Here is a 19054-nt window from a genome sequence, read left to right as displayed (position 1 = left end):
GCATGGGGAGAAATAACCCCCTGAGCTATGGTTCCAATATGAATTGCTGCCCCCACAGCTGCTTTTTAGAAAAACTATGATCATTATGATAATGATGATGGGAGATGATTCATACATATTTAATGTCATATCTAGTTTGCCCATCACACTAGTGTGACAAAGAAATGTGGAGAGCTGACCCTTATGTATATAGATAATTACCCTGATCCAGAATCCATATAATCAGCATGTGAACAGCCTTTGCCTTCTATGGCAATGGAGGGGGAAATCCGCCTAATCCCCCAAAGTCACCTCTCTTCTTGGTGGACTGGGAATCATGGTCATAAATCAGATACATGCATGCAAGTGAGAATATAATATTTTTGCTCTGTCTAGCTTTGGTTGGGATGCACATTTGGATATGCATTTGAATGTTCATCCCTGTCCACGTCCACACATTTTTAAGTGCAATTAGAACTTTGTTGCATTTATGAAATAGTTTATATCATTTTATTATAAAGATTATTAGCTAATCTAATAATGGGTTGTACTTGGAAAATAATGGTGGGATATAGATTTTTAAAATAAATAAAATAAAAACAGTACTAAATCAGGTCCAGTACTGATGACTGACCACTGCATAATATGACCTAGAGGAAATAAATGCGCCATTTTAGATTCATTAAGCCTGTCCGTTAGTATTGTGTATACAAGTCATATGACTCTGCTGTCATTGATAACATACAGCTTTCCCAAGAAACGCATTCGGACGCACTCATTTTGCTTGCTTATATTAGCAAAATGGTATGGGCAGGGTGATTCATCTTGTGAGAATCCGTGGGTTCTTGGCACACAGTTTTCACTCCAGAGAATCTCCACATTCCTTCAATAGCCCCCGACCCCAAGCAGCAAACATAGTGGCTAAGACAGGGGTTTCCAGCCTTTCTGGGGAATTGTGCACATTTGGAATTTTGATAATGTGCCATGGGTACCATAAGGATGTGCCCATTCGCAAAAAGGCTGCTGTGGTGAGCATTAAACACCCATTTCACAGAAAGACAAACTGGTTATGCGAAAAGACAAGTAACTTGCCCAGGGATCTGAATACATGAAGAGGTGGGATATGGGCCCTAGAACACAAGCCTGCTCCTTTGAACCCACACGCTCACCCCACACTTCCAGAACACAAGGTCCACTCACCCCACATTCCCAATCACCCGAGTCTCTTCCCCCCACACACACTTTTAAATCTGGATCACCTCTCCACAAAAAACTCTTCTCTCTAGATGAGAAATGAGCTGTGAGATAAGTCCCTGGTTCAAATGTCCATGCAGCCATGAACTCACTGGATGGTCTAAGGTAAGCAACTACATCTCAGATTTAGCCCCCTATCTGCTTATATAGCCTCTTGTGTGTAATATGAAGATCATTTTGGCATAGATTTCTTAGCTGATATAAGAAATGAGCTAATATATATGAAGACTTTTGAGTACTCAGGGAAAGTGCTTGATAAATATTTGGCATTTTTTAGCATTACTACTGCAAAAGGCTTTTCTACTACAAATGTCAACCTCTGGGTTTATGTAGGAAAAGTCACAGCTTCGGGTGATACACCAGTTACAGCTACAGAAACTATACCTGGCCTTCTTCATTCATGTACTAGAGCTAAACTACATAATACTTTAAATATGTAGCATGCACATGAGTCTCCCGTTCTTTTTTACTTCCAAGTAAGCGCATTCTTCAATATAGATCTGGGCCACTGTGTGAAGGTGAGGTTTAAACCTTTCCAGTCAGTCACTTCCCGGCCTTAATTTGCCCCCCCACATGCACACAAAGGGATGGGGGGGAGTACAAAATTGCTATCGGCACCAATGGAGGTTTCCTCCCTCTTTTAACGCCCCAGTGCAGGGGGTAAGGGGAAGCAAATTTAGTGGAGAAAAGCAGCCGGGTATGAAATTTTAAACCTCCCTGGCCCATGTGTGGTGGCCCTGATCCAGACTGAGGCCCATACGGTTACTTGGAGGTAAAAAAAACAGGATTGGCTACACATTATGTATTTAATGTAGTGTGTAGTTTAGCCCTTAGTTACAACAAGATATTAATGTACTGTGCCTTACATGAAGTTGTCTTTGAAGACACTTTAGAAACTTCAATTTGCTGGTGCTAGTATTTTAACTGTGACAAGCCAAAGGGCTCTTTTTTTACCTTTAAAGCATTATGCAGTGAGTGGCTAGGATATTCCATATGAGCCTGTCCCAGCTTTAAGATCAACAACAGAGGGGCCCTGTTCTGTGTGCCATGACCATCAGATGTATGCTTGGTGGGTGCATAGGACAGTGCCATTTTTGTGGTAGTGCCAAGGTTACAGAATACTCTCCCTGGGGATGCTCTCCCTGGGGAAACCTGCCTCTCCATCATTGTTTGCCTATTACAAGGCAGTCAAGACATATTTACTCCAGCAGGCATTTGGTTAAAACAAGTGAGGCCATAGCTCAGTGGTAGAGCACACACTTCTTACGCAAAGGCTACAAAGTACCCAGGGACTTAATCCTTCCCATCTGGATTTGGGCCTGAAAGACCCAGGAAAAGTGGGGGCACATGGAGGGCAAGTTGTAAGCAAGCACAATTTGTGACATTACAGAATATTGTTACTGATCACCGGGCATGTCAGCAAAGGCATCAGCCTTGGTTTCCAATTTCCTGGCTTTGTGTAGCTTGAGTCAACATGAGATAGCCTTAACTCTTGTCTTCAACTGGTAGGTTTTTAAATAATCAAATATTGTTTATCAGTGAAGCATAATGAAATATTACTTTTTTCCATTCTGTGGGCATCTCTACACCAGCCTAAAATCCTGCATTTAAAATGGGGCTTTCTGCATCCGTTTTAGATGCAGGATCACGTCAGACTCCCTTTACACATGCTTCCTCCCCCCTTTCCCCCTTATCGAAGTCTTCCATATGTTTTATTGGTCTAGCTCCTCTTATGGCGGGTTTTCTTCTTTTCACAAGGGAACTGAAGTGGAACTCAGGCGCTGTAATTTGATAGCTCATTATGTCTGATCTATTTAAAAATGGAATAAAGGTCATTTAGTGTGGGAGATATCCTGGAGGTTAACGACGTCATCTAAAGGACCGGGTCTCCATGTGAAGAAGCCCTGTGATTAAAGTACTGTGAATAATATTGCCTGCGAAGTGACACACAACAGCCTGACAACTTCGTATTTATGAGGCAAATAGAAAGCTTGTTAGGAAATGTTAGAAGCAGTAGTGCAAACTTTCTGTTCTGCCTTGTGCACTCTGGACAGCTAACAAATCAGTTAACAAGCGAAGTGAATATGCTAGTAACTTCCTATCTGGAAAGATCAGGCTCAGTAATTACTGCAAGACATCAGTCATTTTTATTGCTCCAGAGAGCACACGCCAGGTGAACTGTTCCAGCAATTGTTAATTTCCCTTCCACTTCACAGATAAATATACCACTTGACACATTGTCCTTGGTGATGGATGTACTTGACCCCCAAATCCCTCTTTGTTTTCTTGTATATTCCCAAACTGGGATTTCACCCAGCTCATTCTGCATATTTAACATGGTGCTAGGACAATCTAGACATCTTTATGGCTGAATGATAAACAGTTAATGATTACTTTTTCTTCCTGAGAGCTAGCACTTAAAAAGAGAGAATCAACCAGCAAACTACACATTATACTCAAAAACATGTAATTAAACCCCAATTTAAAAACAAAACAAAAGCACCCTTGGGAGACTGTGATTTTGAGTGGACCAATGGCAGGGAAGGAGTGCTTAACCTTTACTTTTCCAATAGCAGAAACCTCCCAGGTGGTTCTCCACCACCACCATCCCCTCACAGGGTTCTAGATGCATATTTACCCTTGTAAATATTAAGTTGGAACCCTGCTAGGTGGGGGAGAAAGCAGCTGGGAAGTAATTTTGATCAGAAAAAAGATCACTAGGAAAATACTTAAGGTCACTACACACGCACACCCCCACACACCCACCATACCACCCTTCCTCCACTCAAATTTATAGCCTCCTGACTCTACTTTTCATTTTAAAATGTCAAGATTTCATTACAGTCATTACATGTAATACATAGTTTGCATCTGAATACTAGACCTTTCTCAGTTTCATGAACATGTACAACTCAGTTGCAAGCTCTCCTGTCTGCATTTTTACCCGTATTCTGGAATCCGTCAGATTTTGGTCAGTCTATTTTTTCCCTTCTTAAGCATCACTAGTATTACCTGCTTCATAATTTCAAGCTAAATGACTGAATGAATAAATGAATGAAAGGAGCGCTGGCAGCTGTGGGCAGCAAGCAAGCTAGCTGCTGGAAGGAAACACGACTGAACACTTCTGACTGAAGGAGCGTTTTAGGAACATAGGAAGCTGCCTTATGTGAGTCAGAGCATTGGTCCATTTAGGTCAGTATTGCCTGCACTAACTGGCAGTGGCTCTCTAGGGTTTCAAAGAAGGGTCTTTCCCAGCCCTACGCAGAGAAGCCAGGGATTGAACCTGGGACCTTTTACATGCAAAGCATGTGCTCTACCATTGAGCAACAGCCCTTCCTCAAGTAGTTTTGATTACTATTTAGAAGACAGATTTGACTGAGATAATGCCAAAGAAGGACAGTGGAGGTTTCACCTCTGCCTGAGGTTTTACCTCAGTTCTACTCTCCTGACAGAACTCTTATCTAATTCTAGCAGCAAAAGCTGCCTAATACTGCAGAAGGACTCTTGAATAACCCTTCACCATGAAATTTCATACAGTGCTCTTTATTCAGATGGATATTAGGTTCAGATACAGCCATCAAATACAGGACCTGTGAAGTAGGAAGTCAGCAAGAAAAGGAAACCTAGTTAGAATTTTAGTAGTGATAACAAACATATCCTTTTGTGCTCTGAACTATTTGTTCAGGTCAGATTCTCTAAGAACAGAGAGATTTATGCACTGCATAACAACAACAACAACAACAACAACGACTAGTCTGTATATTCTGGGGGCCAAACCAGATAGGGACAGTTATGGGAGACCATCATAATGCACCCATCTTCTCCATAAAGCGGAGGTGAGTGAGGTGGCTGCCTCAGTGGACTGATTCTGTGTGTCACAAATAACAGCAAATTGCTAGTTATTTATATTACTCTTGTATTCTTACTGCCAGGGAAGGGGAAAGGTGCTTGTAGGATTTTGTTCTTCAGGTGCCAGAATAACTTGGCTGGCCTTGGGTATATGTACCTTGACTTTGGAGGGGATGGGGTGGAGATGCCACTTGCTGCTATGTCTCAGGACAGGTAGAAGAATCTCTTGGTCTGGCTCTGCTTACTTTCTTAGTAAGTGGAGTGTGTAGAAGAAGGGTTCTCAGCTCTCCCCCTCCTAAACATTGTTACTCTGTAGTTGGGTGCTTCAGACACTTTTCTGCCTTCCTGGATCTTAGCCGCAGAGAGCTCAGTCATGGGAGGGATGGGTTCAGCAGCCCTCTTCTGCATGCTCCTTTTACTATTAAAGTAAGACCCCTTTCCACATATTCACCCCATTGTCTTATACGCCTTATATATGCTTATAAAGTAATAAAAAGGCAATGTGCTTATATTGCCTCATATGCAAACAGGATGGACATATGAAAAGAAACCTGTGTACATCTCCATCAATTCATGTCTAGTCTGGCCCTTAGGAACAAAATTGTTCTGCAATGCACCCTGCTTTCTATCAGCATGTTTTCACTTTTTTGTCCTTGAAAGCAATCACATGTATTGTTTCATTTCCACATTACAAGTTGAAAAGAAACGTACCTTGGGAAATAGCGGGAACATCTGAATAGATCTGGGCAATACCTGTGTACTTTCTCTGGTTCCAGAACCACAGGGACAGGGCGCTGTTTTTCTGATGGAAAAGAGCTGAAAGCTAAACCAAAGATCAAAGGGCAGATCAACAACTTAATGCAGGAATGACCTAGTTCTGCTCTCTGTCAACTACACCACCTGCTTTTGACAGGGCTAGATTAATTGAGAAGCATTCCATGCTGTAGTGGTGGGAACTACAGACTAGAGAGAGACAGAGAAAGTGCTGTTTTTTCTGTATGTATCAATGTTTTTATGACAAAGGTGGGAATGAAGCAACAAAACAAATGTTGCGATGAGTAAAAATACACAAGTTCTATAAATTCTTTGATAAGAATTTGAACAAGAACTCTCCTGACACTCTCCTAGAAAGGATGATCTTAAACATGCTTTGGGGGGCAGATCCTCTATAGGTATCCTATTTGTATGCATATTTTATTCCTGTTCTTTTCTGGATAGGCAGCAATAGGCAGCCAAATCCAGTAACAACACAAGAAAATCCATTGGAGTATATTATTATATTTACCTTGCCTCAAGAAGTCCACTTCTGGCTTTGGTACAGGACTGGATTCCATGAGCTGCAAGATGGAATCTAGAGATATGCCATACTAAATGTAAATAAAAAGACCATTTACATTACTTTCAATTACATTTTCTCGTGCTTTCTGGTGATGGTGGGTAGTATTTATGTTTGACATCAATGTCTGCAATAACCCAGATTGTTATCTGGAGATTGTGCCTAAAATGTATTTATTGTTTTTCTGAAACAAACAAACAAACAAACAACACAGCTCACTTGAACTCCCAGGGTGGCTCCTCAAAATAATATTAAAAAGAAAAGCAAAAATATAAATAAGCAAAACTGAAGAATAGCTTTTAAAAATAATCAGCTGAAAACAGCAGGACAATAAAACCAATCCCCAGGTAATTACATAGGTATAATAAAAACTAGGTCAACTGCCACCCCCAGAAGCCTGATGGAATAAAAAGGTATTTACAATAATTTCAAAGTGCATAACAAAGTAGTCCTTGCAAGCATCCCTGGGGAAGGAGCTCTGGGGACCGAGAATTTGGGAGAAAGAGTAGCTCCTAGACATGACATGGCTCTGGAAAATGCTGGACAGGTGGCACTAACAATCCCATCATTGTGGGGTTTTTTAATTTTTAAATACTGCAAGTACCAATTCCCTCCCTAGCCATGATCTCAGTAAAAATCAACCCCTGCATAGTAATTAGCAAGAGGAAACAAACCCTTGCCAACAGTTTTCCCCTCCTAATGTCCAATAATACCCCTCTCTGTGCTCCTGATACTTAATTTAAAAAACATGTTGCTAATTTGCTAATTAGCAATTAATTGCTAATCATATTGTTAGCCTCATGTGTAGCTAGGCCTTGAAATTTCCTCATGGGGAAGTCTAGAGTTGTAGTTGTTGAGCTTCCTTTCCTCTGGGAACCTGTTCCACATAGAGTTTGTTCCAGTGGATTTTGGGGTGCATACACCCAGTTTACATGGAACACCACCCAGCCTTGTTAGGCTCTGTGATTGCCCACTTGAACTGTTAGTATGCTCTATAGCACCCTCCCCCACTCCCCTAAAACTATACATTGTAAGAGAAGAATGATAATGGTGGACAGAGGTCAATCTGTCTCTCAGAGAAGTTTGTCTGCCAATACTGTTCTCTTCAGTGAGGATCCCCTGATAATCTTCCAAGCAACCTTATGACACCTCAAGATACCATTTGAAAAACCACGCTTTTCTACATGAAGCTTTTAGCTGCACCTTTACCAAGGCTTCTGCTTCTGGACTCCTTGTGGGATTGGCTCCTTTACATGGTTTTTTTTCTCCCCAGGGATTTTCTTTCTCTGCCTTTCTATATGTTCCATTATATAACCACTAGGTGGTGCTGTGGTATAGCAGAATTGTGCAATTACACAAGATTTCTATGGTGTTGTAGAGGCCTTTTGGAAAAAATAACACACTTTCTCAGTAGACAAAAACCCTGCGATAATGGTCACAAAGCATGGGAGAGACCCTGGAGAGGATGACAGTGTTGTGTAAAGGACCCATAAACTACCATGAATAAGCAATCATGAGTGCACAATAAAATCCTTGTGTAGAAAGGCTCTTAGAGGGAGTGAACTGGGGAGAGACAGATCATGTGTCTATAATGTTTTTCTCAAGTTACTAATGAATATGGATTGAGTGGATTAAAGGCACAATCTTATGTATGTTTAGACAGAAAAAAGCCCTATAACTCCCAGCATGCCCCAGCCAGCCATGCTGGCTGGGGCAAGCTGGGAGGTGTAGGACTTTTCCCATCTAAACATGCATAGGATTGCGCTCTAAGTGACTTATGAACGGGGCAAAGGGATGAGCTTCTCACCCTGACAAACACAGTAGCCTTGGGAGCTGTGGTAGCAGTGGGGTGGCAAATTGAGATTAAACAATCATATTGATATACCTATGAACATGGTGGCTGCAACCCTTGAAGACTTTTGTGGGCTTTGGCTATGGTCCCGTGCCTGGTCCAGAAAGCTCCGCACTTTTCCTGGGTGCTCCTTAACCTAGAATGTGAATATTTTGATAACTGTTAGCATGACCACCCACACTGGGTGTTTTTGTCTAATGCCTGTTGACAAGGGAACGTTTTGAAATGAAAGCGTAACTTTTAAAGTTATTGGACCAGATTGGCTGATCCCCCCCCCCCCATCCAGCCACTTTTGTAGACGGGAACATGTGCACACGCACCCTCCCCATCCACTTGGCGCACCAGCAGCCCTGCCTCTGAAATCCTTGATTATCCATTTGGGGATGCTGTATTCAAATACATCTTTATGCATGTATAATCCAATGCCTGTAAGCCAAAACCGTGAGGTCAACGTCCTCAAAAAGTATACATCCAATAATCGCCCATGTGATTTTTGGACTACATGTGTTGGATTTTACATGTATATGCTGAATTCGAATGTTACATCCTCATCTGATTGGCCAGGGATGTTGGAGGTTGGTATACTTGGTGGGTGGGCAGGGCTAATGTGCTTGAATTCTCTTTCATACAGTGGGCTGGATTGGTGTGGGATATATCCAGCTCATGGAGAATAACTTTCTTCCTAATAACAAGTAAGGAAAAAAATGTGGCTGTAGATTGACTGATTTATGTTTGAAATACATTTTTAAATGTCATATTAAATTTTATTATGTAACAATAATGCTGTCCTGCTGAGTAGAGATCTGTCAGGGTGGACACTGAGCCCATAGAATCCCAGAGTAGTTCTGATTCTGAGGAAGAGCCGTCGCTCCTGGGAGAGGAGCGCGCTCCTTTTTCCCAGGGCCAACAGCTGATGGAGATTCCTCCCACCAGCATTCCTAGCTTAGATAGCAGTCCTAGGAGTGACAGAGCGCAGGAAGCAGACTTGATGGACACGCGACGCCGACGCAGAGAGCGGCACCAAATGGAGGGCGCAGAAAGGAGGCGTAGTGCTCGGTTGGCGCGCAAACAACAGCTGCGCCCAGAGGATCCAAGGGAAAAGGGGAGGGACTCTCCCTAGTCCTTAAGTTCAGGGGTCTGCCAGTAATTCCCTTTCAAACGGGGACCAACTGTTCCAACTTAGGGCATAGGTATTCTGCTGCTCATATCTAGTTGCTAACGGTAGAGTTGTTAAGTTGTAAAAGAGGAATAAAGCTTTGAAAAGAATCCCTTGTCTGTGTCTGGACTTGGCTACTGGATTAGACTGAGAGAGGCCTCCAAGGAGCCCTTGACAAGATCCAACACAAAATTTTGCGAGTCAGGTTTTGACCTGATCCTTTCAGCTTCACTATAAAGTTCAGTAAATCTATATTTGAAACAATTTTTGCAGTGATTGGTCATGTCTCTCTCTCTCTCTCTCTCTCTCTCTGTACCCATAGGTATAATCAAATTTGTGAAACATTGGCAATATGTCAAATAAATCTGAACATGGCTTGAAACTTTTTCACCTTCCGAGCTGGACAGCAACAAGGTTTCTTAGTGGGAGGTGAGGTAGAATGCCAGTCGTCCAGTTCTCCAAATCCTAGAGAAGGGTTTCAAATTGCTCCCTAGTGAGGGGCATTCAAACTCTTCATTGTACCTGCAAGAAGTCTGTCTTCCCCTCCCCCTATTTTTGCTGACTCATTTGAAATCGCAGATAATGCTGAAAGAGGACCAGTCTATTTGAATGGCCTTACAAGGTGCTTGCAAATCGTGTTCCAAGAGTCCTGGTTGTCATTTGAAGTCCACCCCAAGAAGATTTTGCACTCTTTTAAGCTGTCTCTACGACTCTGTAAAACAAGAGGAGACAAGAAGCTTTTCCCAGAATCAATGAGAACAGAAATGATTTTAAAATGTATGAATAAGTGTAAACCAATTCTAGAGTGCGGAATTACAAACTATATCTATTTGCCCCAACAATACAGAGAAATGTGATATAGAGCTGCCATTTAAATTTCCCACAATGTCCCAGTGTAGACACTGTGGGGGATGGTGGAAAATTAAAATTGTGGCTCCCAGCTGCCCAGCACTAATTCAGAGCTCAGCTACAACTGCCTGTTGTTGCCATCACTGCTAAGGCCCATCAGTGTAGGAAGGGACCCACTAGAGAGCACTTTGCTGAGGGTCCCCTCAAACATAGCCCCGGGTCTCACCCTGTTGGAAGTATGTCCCTTGAAAAGGCAGTTGAATGGCGTCAGGGAAGCCATTCATGTTTTTGTGTTAGTCGACGGAGCTTGGTTGTGTCTTGCACCGGTGGAAGTGGTCAAAGTTTTGCAAGTAGGTAAAACATCAATTACCTTAGCCACATCCAGATGCGAATCTTGCAGATTTAGCATCAATGTCACAATACTGGCAACAACCTGGTCCTGCATAGGGGATTTGTCTTTCATGTCTACATTCTTAAGCATGTCTTGAAACAGCCTATTTGCAGCATAGCAGACTTTGCTCCTCTCCTGGGAATGAAAGATAAAAGGAAAGACTTTACTTCATGACCTTCCCAAGGGGACTTGCAGATAACTCAGACTGAAGCTCATGACAAGAGGAAAACCTAGATAAATTTCTAAGAACTGCTTTCTTCCCTTTCTGTATAAAATAAATCTAAAATGCACAGTGATTCAAACATATGTTTAAGGTTGCAACCATAAACATACTTAGTAGGAAGTAAGCCTGGCTGAACACAACGGGACCTACTTCTGAGTGAAGATGCATCGGATTGCATTGCGTGTCTGTTGCCTTCCTGCAGCTTGGCTTCTGCTTTTGGGAATGAATGCCATGACTTGTGTGTAATCATGGAAGGGCAAAGCCCACCTGACATGGTTGGAATGCAAGTCTATTGTTTTGTTTCACCAGTTCAGGCTGGTGACATTTCCTGTGCCTACAGCAATAATGGTAACACCATCTACTCTCCATTCCCTTGAAAATAAAGAAGCTACTAATGTTTGAAAAAGAGTACACAGAGGGCATATCTTCATGAGAAACTGATAGTGATTTTATAACACTTTAATTGTCATAGGCCACCTGCATAAGAATATTGGGAATTGTATTTTGGTGAGGGGCACTCAGAATTCTCCATTAGAAATGCTGAGCCTCTTTTCTATGAGGAACAAAAAACAGCCTGACATGTAACCTTCTTGTATTGAATTGCTAGTATTCTTTAAGTAGCTCTTGAAGGCTGGAAGAAAGAGTAAGATCTCAACTGGTCACTTGGAAGCAATTTGTGTTTGTCTCAGTCAACCAGGCCAATGACTAATTGCAACCCTGACAACTCTAGCAAAGTCCATGTAAAAACACTCTATGTGCATATTATCTGTGACTGTCATAGCAACTAAAAAAAATTAAATAACTTAATTCGGTGGCCGAGTATAGATACTTTGAATGGCAAAAACTCTTGGACAGACAGATGAAGAGCAAACATCATCAGGCAATGGCCATTATAAGAACATCTATTTTAATTCAAAAGCTTGCATAATCTCAGTCAAAAGATGTCACTTTTCATAACAGGGTGGAATGCATTATGCCAGAGGCTATGGCTATTTCCCCAATATTAGACTCCAAGATAATTTTTGAAAGGACTTCCCAAATTCATCCTTTAATCTTCCCTTCCATATTGAAAAGCTTATCCCATACTGATGAACAATTCTTCTAAACCTTACATCCGCCAAGAATGGTTGAAGCTGTTTGGCGATCTTCACATATACATTGACATTGCTCTTGTGTTGTGCAACAATCTTGGTTATAACCTCAATAGCTGTGAAGGTCACCTTCTCATCAGGGTCATTGAAACTTTGAAGGATACTCAGAATTAGGCTTGTGATTTCTTTCTTCTGAAAGGACACAATTTATTTATTTGATTTAATATAATTTATATCCCCCTCTTCCTACCTAAGAAGATTAGAATGGCGTACAGTAAAAATAGTGAAACAATATAACAAGTAATAATAAACAGTAAAACCCACAGCAGCCAAAATATCTAGGAGGGTCCAAAAGCCTGATGAAAAAGAAAAGTTGTAACTGCATCCTAAATGTCAGTAGTGAAGGAGCCATATGAATCTCCCAGAAGCAGGAGTTCCAGAGGCAGGGGGCTGCCACAGAAAGGGCCCTCTCACACATTTTCACATTATAATATTGAAGAGACAGTGAGAAGGGTCTCTGTGGAAGATCTCAGTTCTTGAGCAGGTTACATGGAGGAAAACAGTCCTTTGGGCAATCTGATCCCAAGCCATTTAGGGCTTTATAGGTGAAAACCAGTACATTGAGCTGTGCATGGAAAAAAAGAGGCAGCCAATGCAGTTAGTACTGGGGGGTGGGGGGTGAGTGTAACATGAACCCGACATCCCACCCCATAAGAAGCCTGGCTGCAGCATTCTGAACCAATTTAAGTTTCCAAACTGTATTCAAAGGCAGTCCCATGTAGAGCATATCTACTCTCTAATTAGAACACTAAGTTCTAATTAGTGTTCAGGACTTGGACTAAAAGCATGTGCAGAATCTTATGTTACATTCTCAGCTGGGGAAGAGCTCAGTCAAATGACATTTGATTTGTAATACATACAAGCATTGTGAGTTGGACAAATTTGTATTCCAGGCCAGGTAGTTATGGACTTCGGTGATGTCATTAGGTACATATATACTGCTTAGACCAGCCTCCCACAACCTGGTGCCTATGTGATAGACTACAGCTCCCATCTCCCAGCCAGCAATAGGCATCCTGGGTGGGGATGATGGGAGTTGAAGTCTGATGCATCTGGAGGGCGCCAGATTGGTGGATGCTGTCTTAAACAATTATTCATTTTTAACATGAGAGATATGGGGTTTAAGCTTTGCCATACCTAATAATGTGGAAGTTCTTCCCCTCATGTGAGAACTGAATGCATTATTAGGTTCTTCGGTGTGACAAATTATTGGACTATTTTCAGAATTAGGAAACTGATCCTGTTTATGTAAAGGAGGTGATTCATTCATAGCTGCTCTAGGTTGCTACAGGAACATACTATGTATGTATACATAGGCTTTGTTCAGAAAGAATGATCCCAGTCCAGTAAAACAAGATTTACTGGACTGAAAAGATATATTGTTCTTACACACTCCCTCCTCCCCTCCCCCCTTCTCTTGCATACCATAATGCAAAATGTCAGGTTTGTTAAACCACATTTTCTTGTTTCATTTGAACTGGGAAACTGTGGTTTCATTTCTGACTACCAGGATATGAAACCCATTTTTAATTTACATCTGAACTAGCCCATTATCTGTTTTTGTTACCATATTTATGGCATAAATGTTTAGGAAGAAAGAACTTGCTAAAGCTGAACTAATTTTTCCAATTTTAATCTCTAATTGAGGTGGAGTTGATAGTTGGAGACGTTTTTGTTTACAAATCATGGGCATGGTTCCTGAGCATTTACTGGGATGAAAATGTAACCCATATGAGTTTCACATCTGTGCCATAGTCTCAGGATGGTTCCATCTAGTTGTGATTGTTCAGTGATGAGGAAAGGTACTTTGCACATGCGAAAGGAAACTCCACATTTCTTTTTTTCTTCTTCACATATTCCAAAGTTTGAGCCCGGGGATCCAACACTGGTTTTGGAGCTCTCAAAATTCTTAAACATAGTCTCCCCAAGTCTTGATTTCACTATGGTTTGTTTTATTTCTGCAGAGAGAATCTGTTTATTTTGGTTCACCATGTCTGCCTCATGTTTACCAAGAGTTTGCTTTTTTAAAAAAGAAAATGATAGGTTCAATGGTTGGAGGGGAAAAAGCAGTACCACTCACATTTTGCAGATGACGAGCTACATTACCCATCCCATGGAGACTGAGCCAGCGGTAGGTTGAGCTCGAATCAGTCTGCCAGTTCTTTAATAGGCCCAGAATGTAATGTTTTTGTAGCACTGTGTACGTGGACTCAGAAGAAAGAAGCTAAACGACACAAAATAGGAAATATATGGCAGGAAACTCACAGAACTTTTCCTATTAATTGCTTGTAATAGAAAGGTAATTAGAATATTATAATTATTCTCAACTATTGCTGATGATTTAGTGAATGGATAAGGATTTCCCCCCTTTTTCCCAAGCCACAACAACAACAACAACAACATCTTGGTAACGTGGCAGGGTGGGCTGGAATATTATTAATTGGTTTTTACATTGTAATCATAATCTGTTTTAGCCACCTCTAGTTTTTCTGCTAGGGAACTGGCTACAATTAGTTTAGCTGGAAGTGTCATGCAGACTTTTGGAGTAGTTTTTCACAGTATGGTTGTACTTCCACAACACACACAAATAAAATATGGGTTGGTGCTGAGTTGAATGGATGAGGACCATCCCCAACGTTTCTTTTCCAGTGTTAAGTGACCAGAGTGGGGTGGAAATGCAGAGCTCCTCCTCCTACCTGGCTCACAATGGGCCACCCCAGCCTTCCCCAACCTGGTGCCCTCCAGTTGTTTGGGACGACTTCTCCCAGCATTGCTGACCATTGGCCCTTCGGGCTGGCGCTGTTGAAAGTTGAAGTCCTAAACATCTGGATAGCACCAGGTTGAGGAAGGTGGGGCAAGAACAACCACCCTCTGGGTCGACAACCAGCACTGTGCAGCCCTGTCCAGCTACAGCCTCTGCCTTTTCACTCTGCGGCTACCAAACAATATCCTCTGGCAACCAAGGGGTCCTTCCTACTCCCTTGATTGCCATGATGCAGTCATGGCAGCTATGTAAGGAAATAACTTTGAAGCAGAATGTTGACCTGGGAAGGGGACAAAAATAAATATACTGGAAAATTCTGATTTTCTGTTCATCACCCCTTCTTTCTCTTCCATTTTCTTCTTGTTTTATTTTTTTACCTACCCAGCTGGGTGGGGAGGAATGAATTTCCCTACTAACAGTAAATTGTTTCCTGTTCTAATGGAAAGTATTTTGGGTGACTTGCTCCTGAATGGGCAATTAAGCCTTGCAAAAGGCCTGCTCCTGGTGAAGATGAAAACTGCTACCACTGGTTTGTTGATAAAGATCAACACAGCTGCCTGCATTTTTGGACTCTCCCTGGGGGTGTGCCTATAGCAACTGTCATGCTGAGCACCTGCACTTCAAAATTTACCACTGCACCAGTGTACAGAAGGCAGAACTTAAGCATGAAGCATGGGGGCCAGAACATACCGAGGCTGGGCGGCAGGCGCTGGCGGAGCGCTAGGGGCAGGCCATGCCAGCTAAGGGGAACGAGGGAGAGATGTGTAGTATCTGTCCCCTGCTCCGGGCCTGTCCAGAGCCAAAGGATGGCTGGGGGAGGCGTGACCCCATCTTCTGGCCTTCGTTTGCTGCTCTGCAATGCCAGGTCTGTTACCCAGAAAACCTCCCTCATCCATGACATGATCCTGGATGAGGGTGCAGACCTGGCATGTATTACGGAGACCTGGCGGGCCGAGGCTGCTGCTCCAACCCTTGCAGCCATGTGTCCAGCTGGATTTTCGTATGCACAGCAGCCGAGGGCTGGGGATCGGGGAGGGGGAGTGGCTGTTATCTACCGAGAGTCCTTGGTCTTCACCAGACCCCCTCTCCGGGAGACCAAGGTTGTTGAGTGCATGTACTGGAGGTTGGGCCCGAAGGGCAGTCTGGGGATTCTGCTCGTGTACCGTCCACCCCGCTGCACGACTGACTCCCTGGCCGAGGTGCTTGAGGTGGTCTCTGATGTGCGTGTACAGTCCCCTAACTTACTGGTGTTGGGGGACTTCAACGTACATTCGGAGGCCATCCTCACAGGAGCACCTCGGGACTTCATGGAGACCATGGCCTCCTGGGAGCTGCACCATATTCTAACTGGGCCCACCCATGTAGCCGGTCATGCACTAGACCTTGTGTTTGTTTCTGGAGAAGCGGGGAGTGATCTGGAAGTCGGGGGTATATCCACCACCCCCTTGTCATGGTCAGATCACTATCTGGTGATGTTGGACTTCTCGGTTCCACAACCCCTCCGCAGGGGTGGAGGACCCATTAAAATGGTCCGCCCCAGGCGTCTTATGGATCCAAATGGATTCCTGAACGCGCTTAGGGATTCTCTGGGGCATGCCAACGGCCACTCGGTCGAGACCCTGGTGGGTGGCTGGAATGCCGCAATCACTGGGGCATTAGATCAGGTGGCTCCGAAACGCCCTCTCCCCCTGAACAGGGCTCGGACTGCACCATGGTTCAATCCGCGGTTACGAGCTCTGAAACAGGAGGTGAGACGGCTAGAGCGCCGGTGGCGGAAGTCTCGCTCCAAAGACGATCAGACACGGGCTAGAGCTATATCTTCAGCCTATCACGTGGCGGTGAAGGCAGCAAAAAAGGAATATTATGCTGCCTCCATCGCGTCTGCAGAGTGCTGCCCCAGGAGGCTGTTCCAAGTGGTCCGGAGCCTGGTCGGTCCTGTGGCTCCGGAACCACTGGAGCATTCTAAGGCCTCCTGTGAGGCTTTGGCAAGGCACTTTGCAGATAAAATTGATCAGATTAGGTGTGTTACTCTGTACACTGTGGATACAGTTAGTGAGCAAGAGGCGGCCTGTGGCAAACCGGTTTTGTGGGATCGGTTCCAGCTTCTTCCTCCTGATGAAGTGGACAAGGTGCTTTCATCTGTAAGGCCAACCACCTGCTTACTTGATCCTTGCCCATCTTGGCTCATTATGAGCTGCAGAGAGAGACTGGGTGAGGGGATCAAGGCGGTGGTGAACGCCTCCCTTGAGGAGGGAGTGATGCCATCAGCCCTCAAGGAGGCAGTGATAAGACCGCTCTTAAAGAAGCCCTCCTTGGATCCTCAAGTTCTGAACAACTTTCGCCCAGTCTCAAATCTGCCATTTTTGGGCAAGGTGATTGAGCGGGTGGTGGCGGTGCAGTTGAAGGCACACTTGGAAGAAACTGATTATCTAGACCCATTTCAGTCGGGCTTCAGGCCTGGGCATGGGACAGAAACGGCCTTGGTCGCCTTGGTGGATGATATGAGGAGGGCTCTGGATAGGGGTGAATGCTCCTTCCTTGTTCTCCTCGACCTCTCAGCGGCTTTTGATACCGTTGACCACGGTATCCTCCTGGACCGCCTGGAGGGGTTGGGCATTGGAAACACTGTATTGCGGTGGTTCCAGTCCTTCCTCTCTGGCAGGTACCAGAGGGTAGCACTGGGAGAGGAGGTTTCGGACCCGTGGCCACTTACTTGTGGGGTGCCACAGGGTTCCATCCTCTCCCCGATGCTATTTAACATCTATGTGAAGCCACTGGGGGCTATCATCAGGAGGTTTGGGGTGCAGTGTCATCAATATGCGGATGACACGCAGCTCTACCTCTCATTCAAATCTTCACCAAGGTTGGCCGTAGAATCCCTGTCCAAATGTCTGGAGACGGTGAGTGGCTGGATGGGGAGGAATAAGCTGAAGCTCAACCCTGACAAGACCGAGGTACTTTTGGTGGGAGACAAGAGGAAGCTGGGGGATGTTGACCTGGTGTTGAATGGGGTACAGCTACCCTTGAAAGACCAGGTCCGCAGCCTGGGGGTCATTTTGGACTCCCAGCTGTCCATGGAGGCTCAGGTGTCAGCTGTGAGCCGGACAGCGCTGTATCAACTCCATCTGATACGGCGGCTGCGCCCCTACCTTCCCGACCATCTGCTCCCATCGGTAGTACATGCCCTGGTCTCCTCTCGTTTAGACTACTGTAATGCGCTCTATGTGGGGTTACCCTTGAAGACGGTTCGGAAACTGCAGCTGGTAGAGAACGCGGCGGCTCGCCTGATTAAAGGCAGCCGCCGGCGAGATCACATCACTCCAGTGCTGAAGGAGTTGCACTGGTTACCAGTTGTTTTCCGGGCCAAATTCAAGGTGTTGGCTTTGACCTTTAAAACCCTATATGGTTCCGGCCCAGCCTATCTTAAGGAGCGCCTCCAGCAACACCAGACAGGCCGCTTAACAAGATCAGCCTCGGATGGCCTTCTCTCTGTCCCATCAGCCAGGACAGCTAGACTGGTGGGGACGAGGGAGAGGGCCTTCTCTGTGGTGGCCCCCACTCTGTGGAACTCCCTCCCTAGGGAACTCCGTCATGCCCCCTCTTTAATGAGCTTCCGTCGTGCATTAAAAACGTGGTTGTTCAGGCAGGCATTTGGGGTGGGTTAGGGTATTTTTTTAAAAAAAAATTATGGTAAAATTTTATTGTTTTAAATTGTTTATGGTGGGTTGTACATCGCCCAGAGTGGCTGGGTGACCAGTCAGATGGGCGATTAATAAATTTAATAAATAAATAAATAATAAATAAATGAAGGGGAAAATTTTTATTTTTCGAGGAGCTGAACATGTTTATTTGTTATTTAGGTGACATATGAATCTCCCAAATAAAGCGTTTGATGCCAATTGGTCTTTGATGATAGAGGGGATGTACACATGACTCTTCCTGCTGAAATCATGTGTGGAGGGAGCAGTAGCGGCTAGCCCCGCCCACTGCCTTCACCCCTCCCTTGAGGAATGTCCAGCTGATGTTTGTGAGAATGAGTACTCCACGTGGGAGCTCCTACAGTCAAGAAAGCACCCTACCCAATCAGGGTGTCTCCTCGAGCATAGCAGCTCTCCATGTATGCAGATGTGCGTATGGAAATATGACTGTTAGGGAGGAGGGGCACAGCCTACTGTTTTGGCAGTGGGCAGCACTAGCTGGTGAGGTCCTGAGAGCCGCTCCATACTTTCACTGAATGCGTGGAGGGCTTC

At 44.2% G+C, this 19054-nt stretch overlaps 1 protein-coding gene across 1 annotated transcript in view; it reads right to left on the bottom strand.

The window, feature by feature from the left end:
• Positions 1-3585: 3585 nt before the first annotated feature.
• Positions 3586-19054, bottom strand: part of LOC146350290 (maestro heat-like repeat-containing protein family member 6) — a 34646-nt gene continuing 19177 nt past the window's right edge. Inside the window, exons 8-15 of the mRNA XM_084845528.1 lie at positions 14121-14264; positions 12002-12172; positions 10646-10801; positions 10046-10138; positions 8304-8406; positions 6368-6433; positions 5794-5905; positions 3586-3649 (exon numbers count right to left, since the gene is read on the bottom strand). Of these exons, the coding sequence (XP_084701654.1) occupies positions 3586-3649; positions 5794-5905; positions 6368-6433; positions 8304-8406; positions 10046-10138; positions 10646-10801; positions 12002-12172; positions 14121-14264 (909 nt within the window). The remainder of the gene's footprint in view (positions 3650-5793; positions 5906-6367; positions 6434-8303; positions 8407-10045; positions 10139-10645; positions 10802-12001; positions 12173-14120; positions 14265-19054) is intronic.

The sequence above is a fragment of the Heloderma suspectum genome, chromosome 3 (assembly GCF_057233095.1).
Source record: "Heloderma suspectum isolate Gila_16-S chromosome 3, 16-S_ref, whole genome shotgun sequence".
NCBI classification, from domain to species: domain Eukaryota; kingdom Metazoa; phylum Chordata; class Lepidosauria; order Squamata; family Helodermatidae; genus Heloderma; species Heloderma suspectum.
Note: the sequence above shows the minus strand (reverse complement) of the source record. Positions and strands in the feature narration are given on the sequence as shown.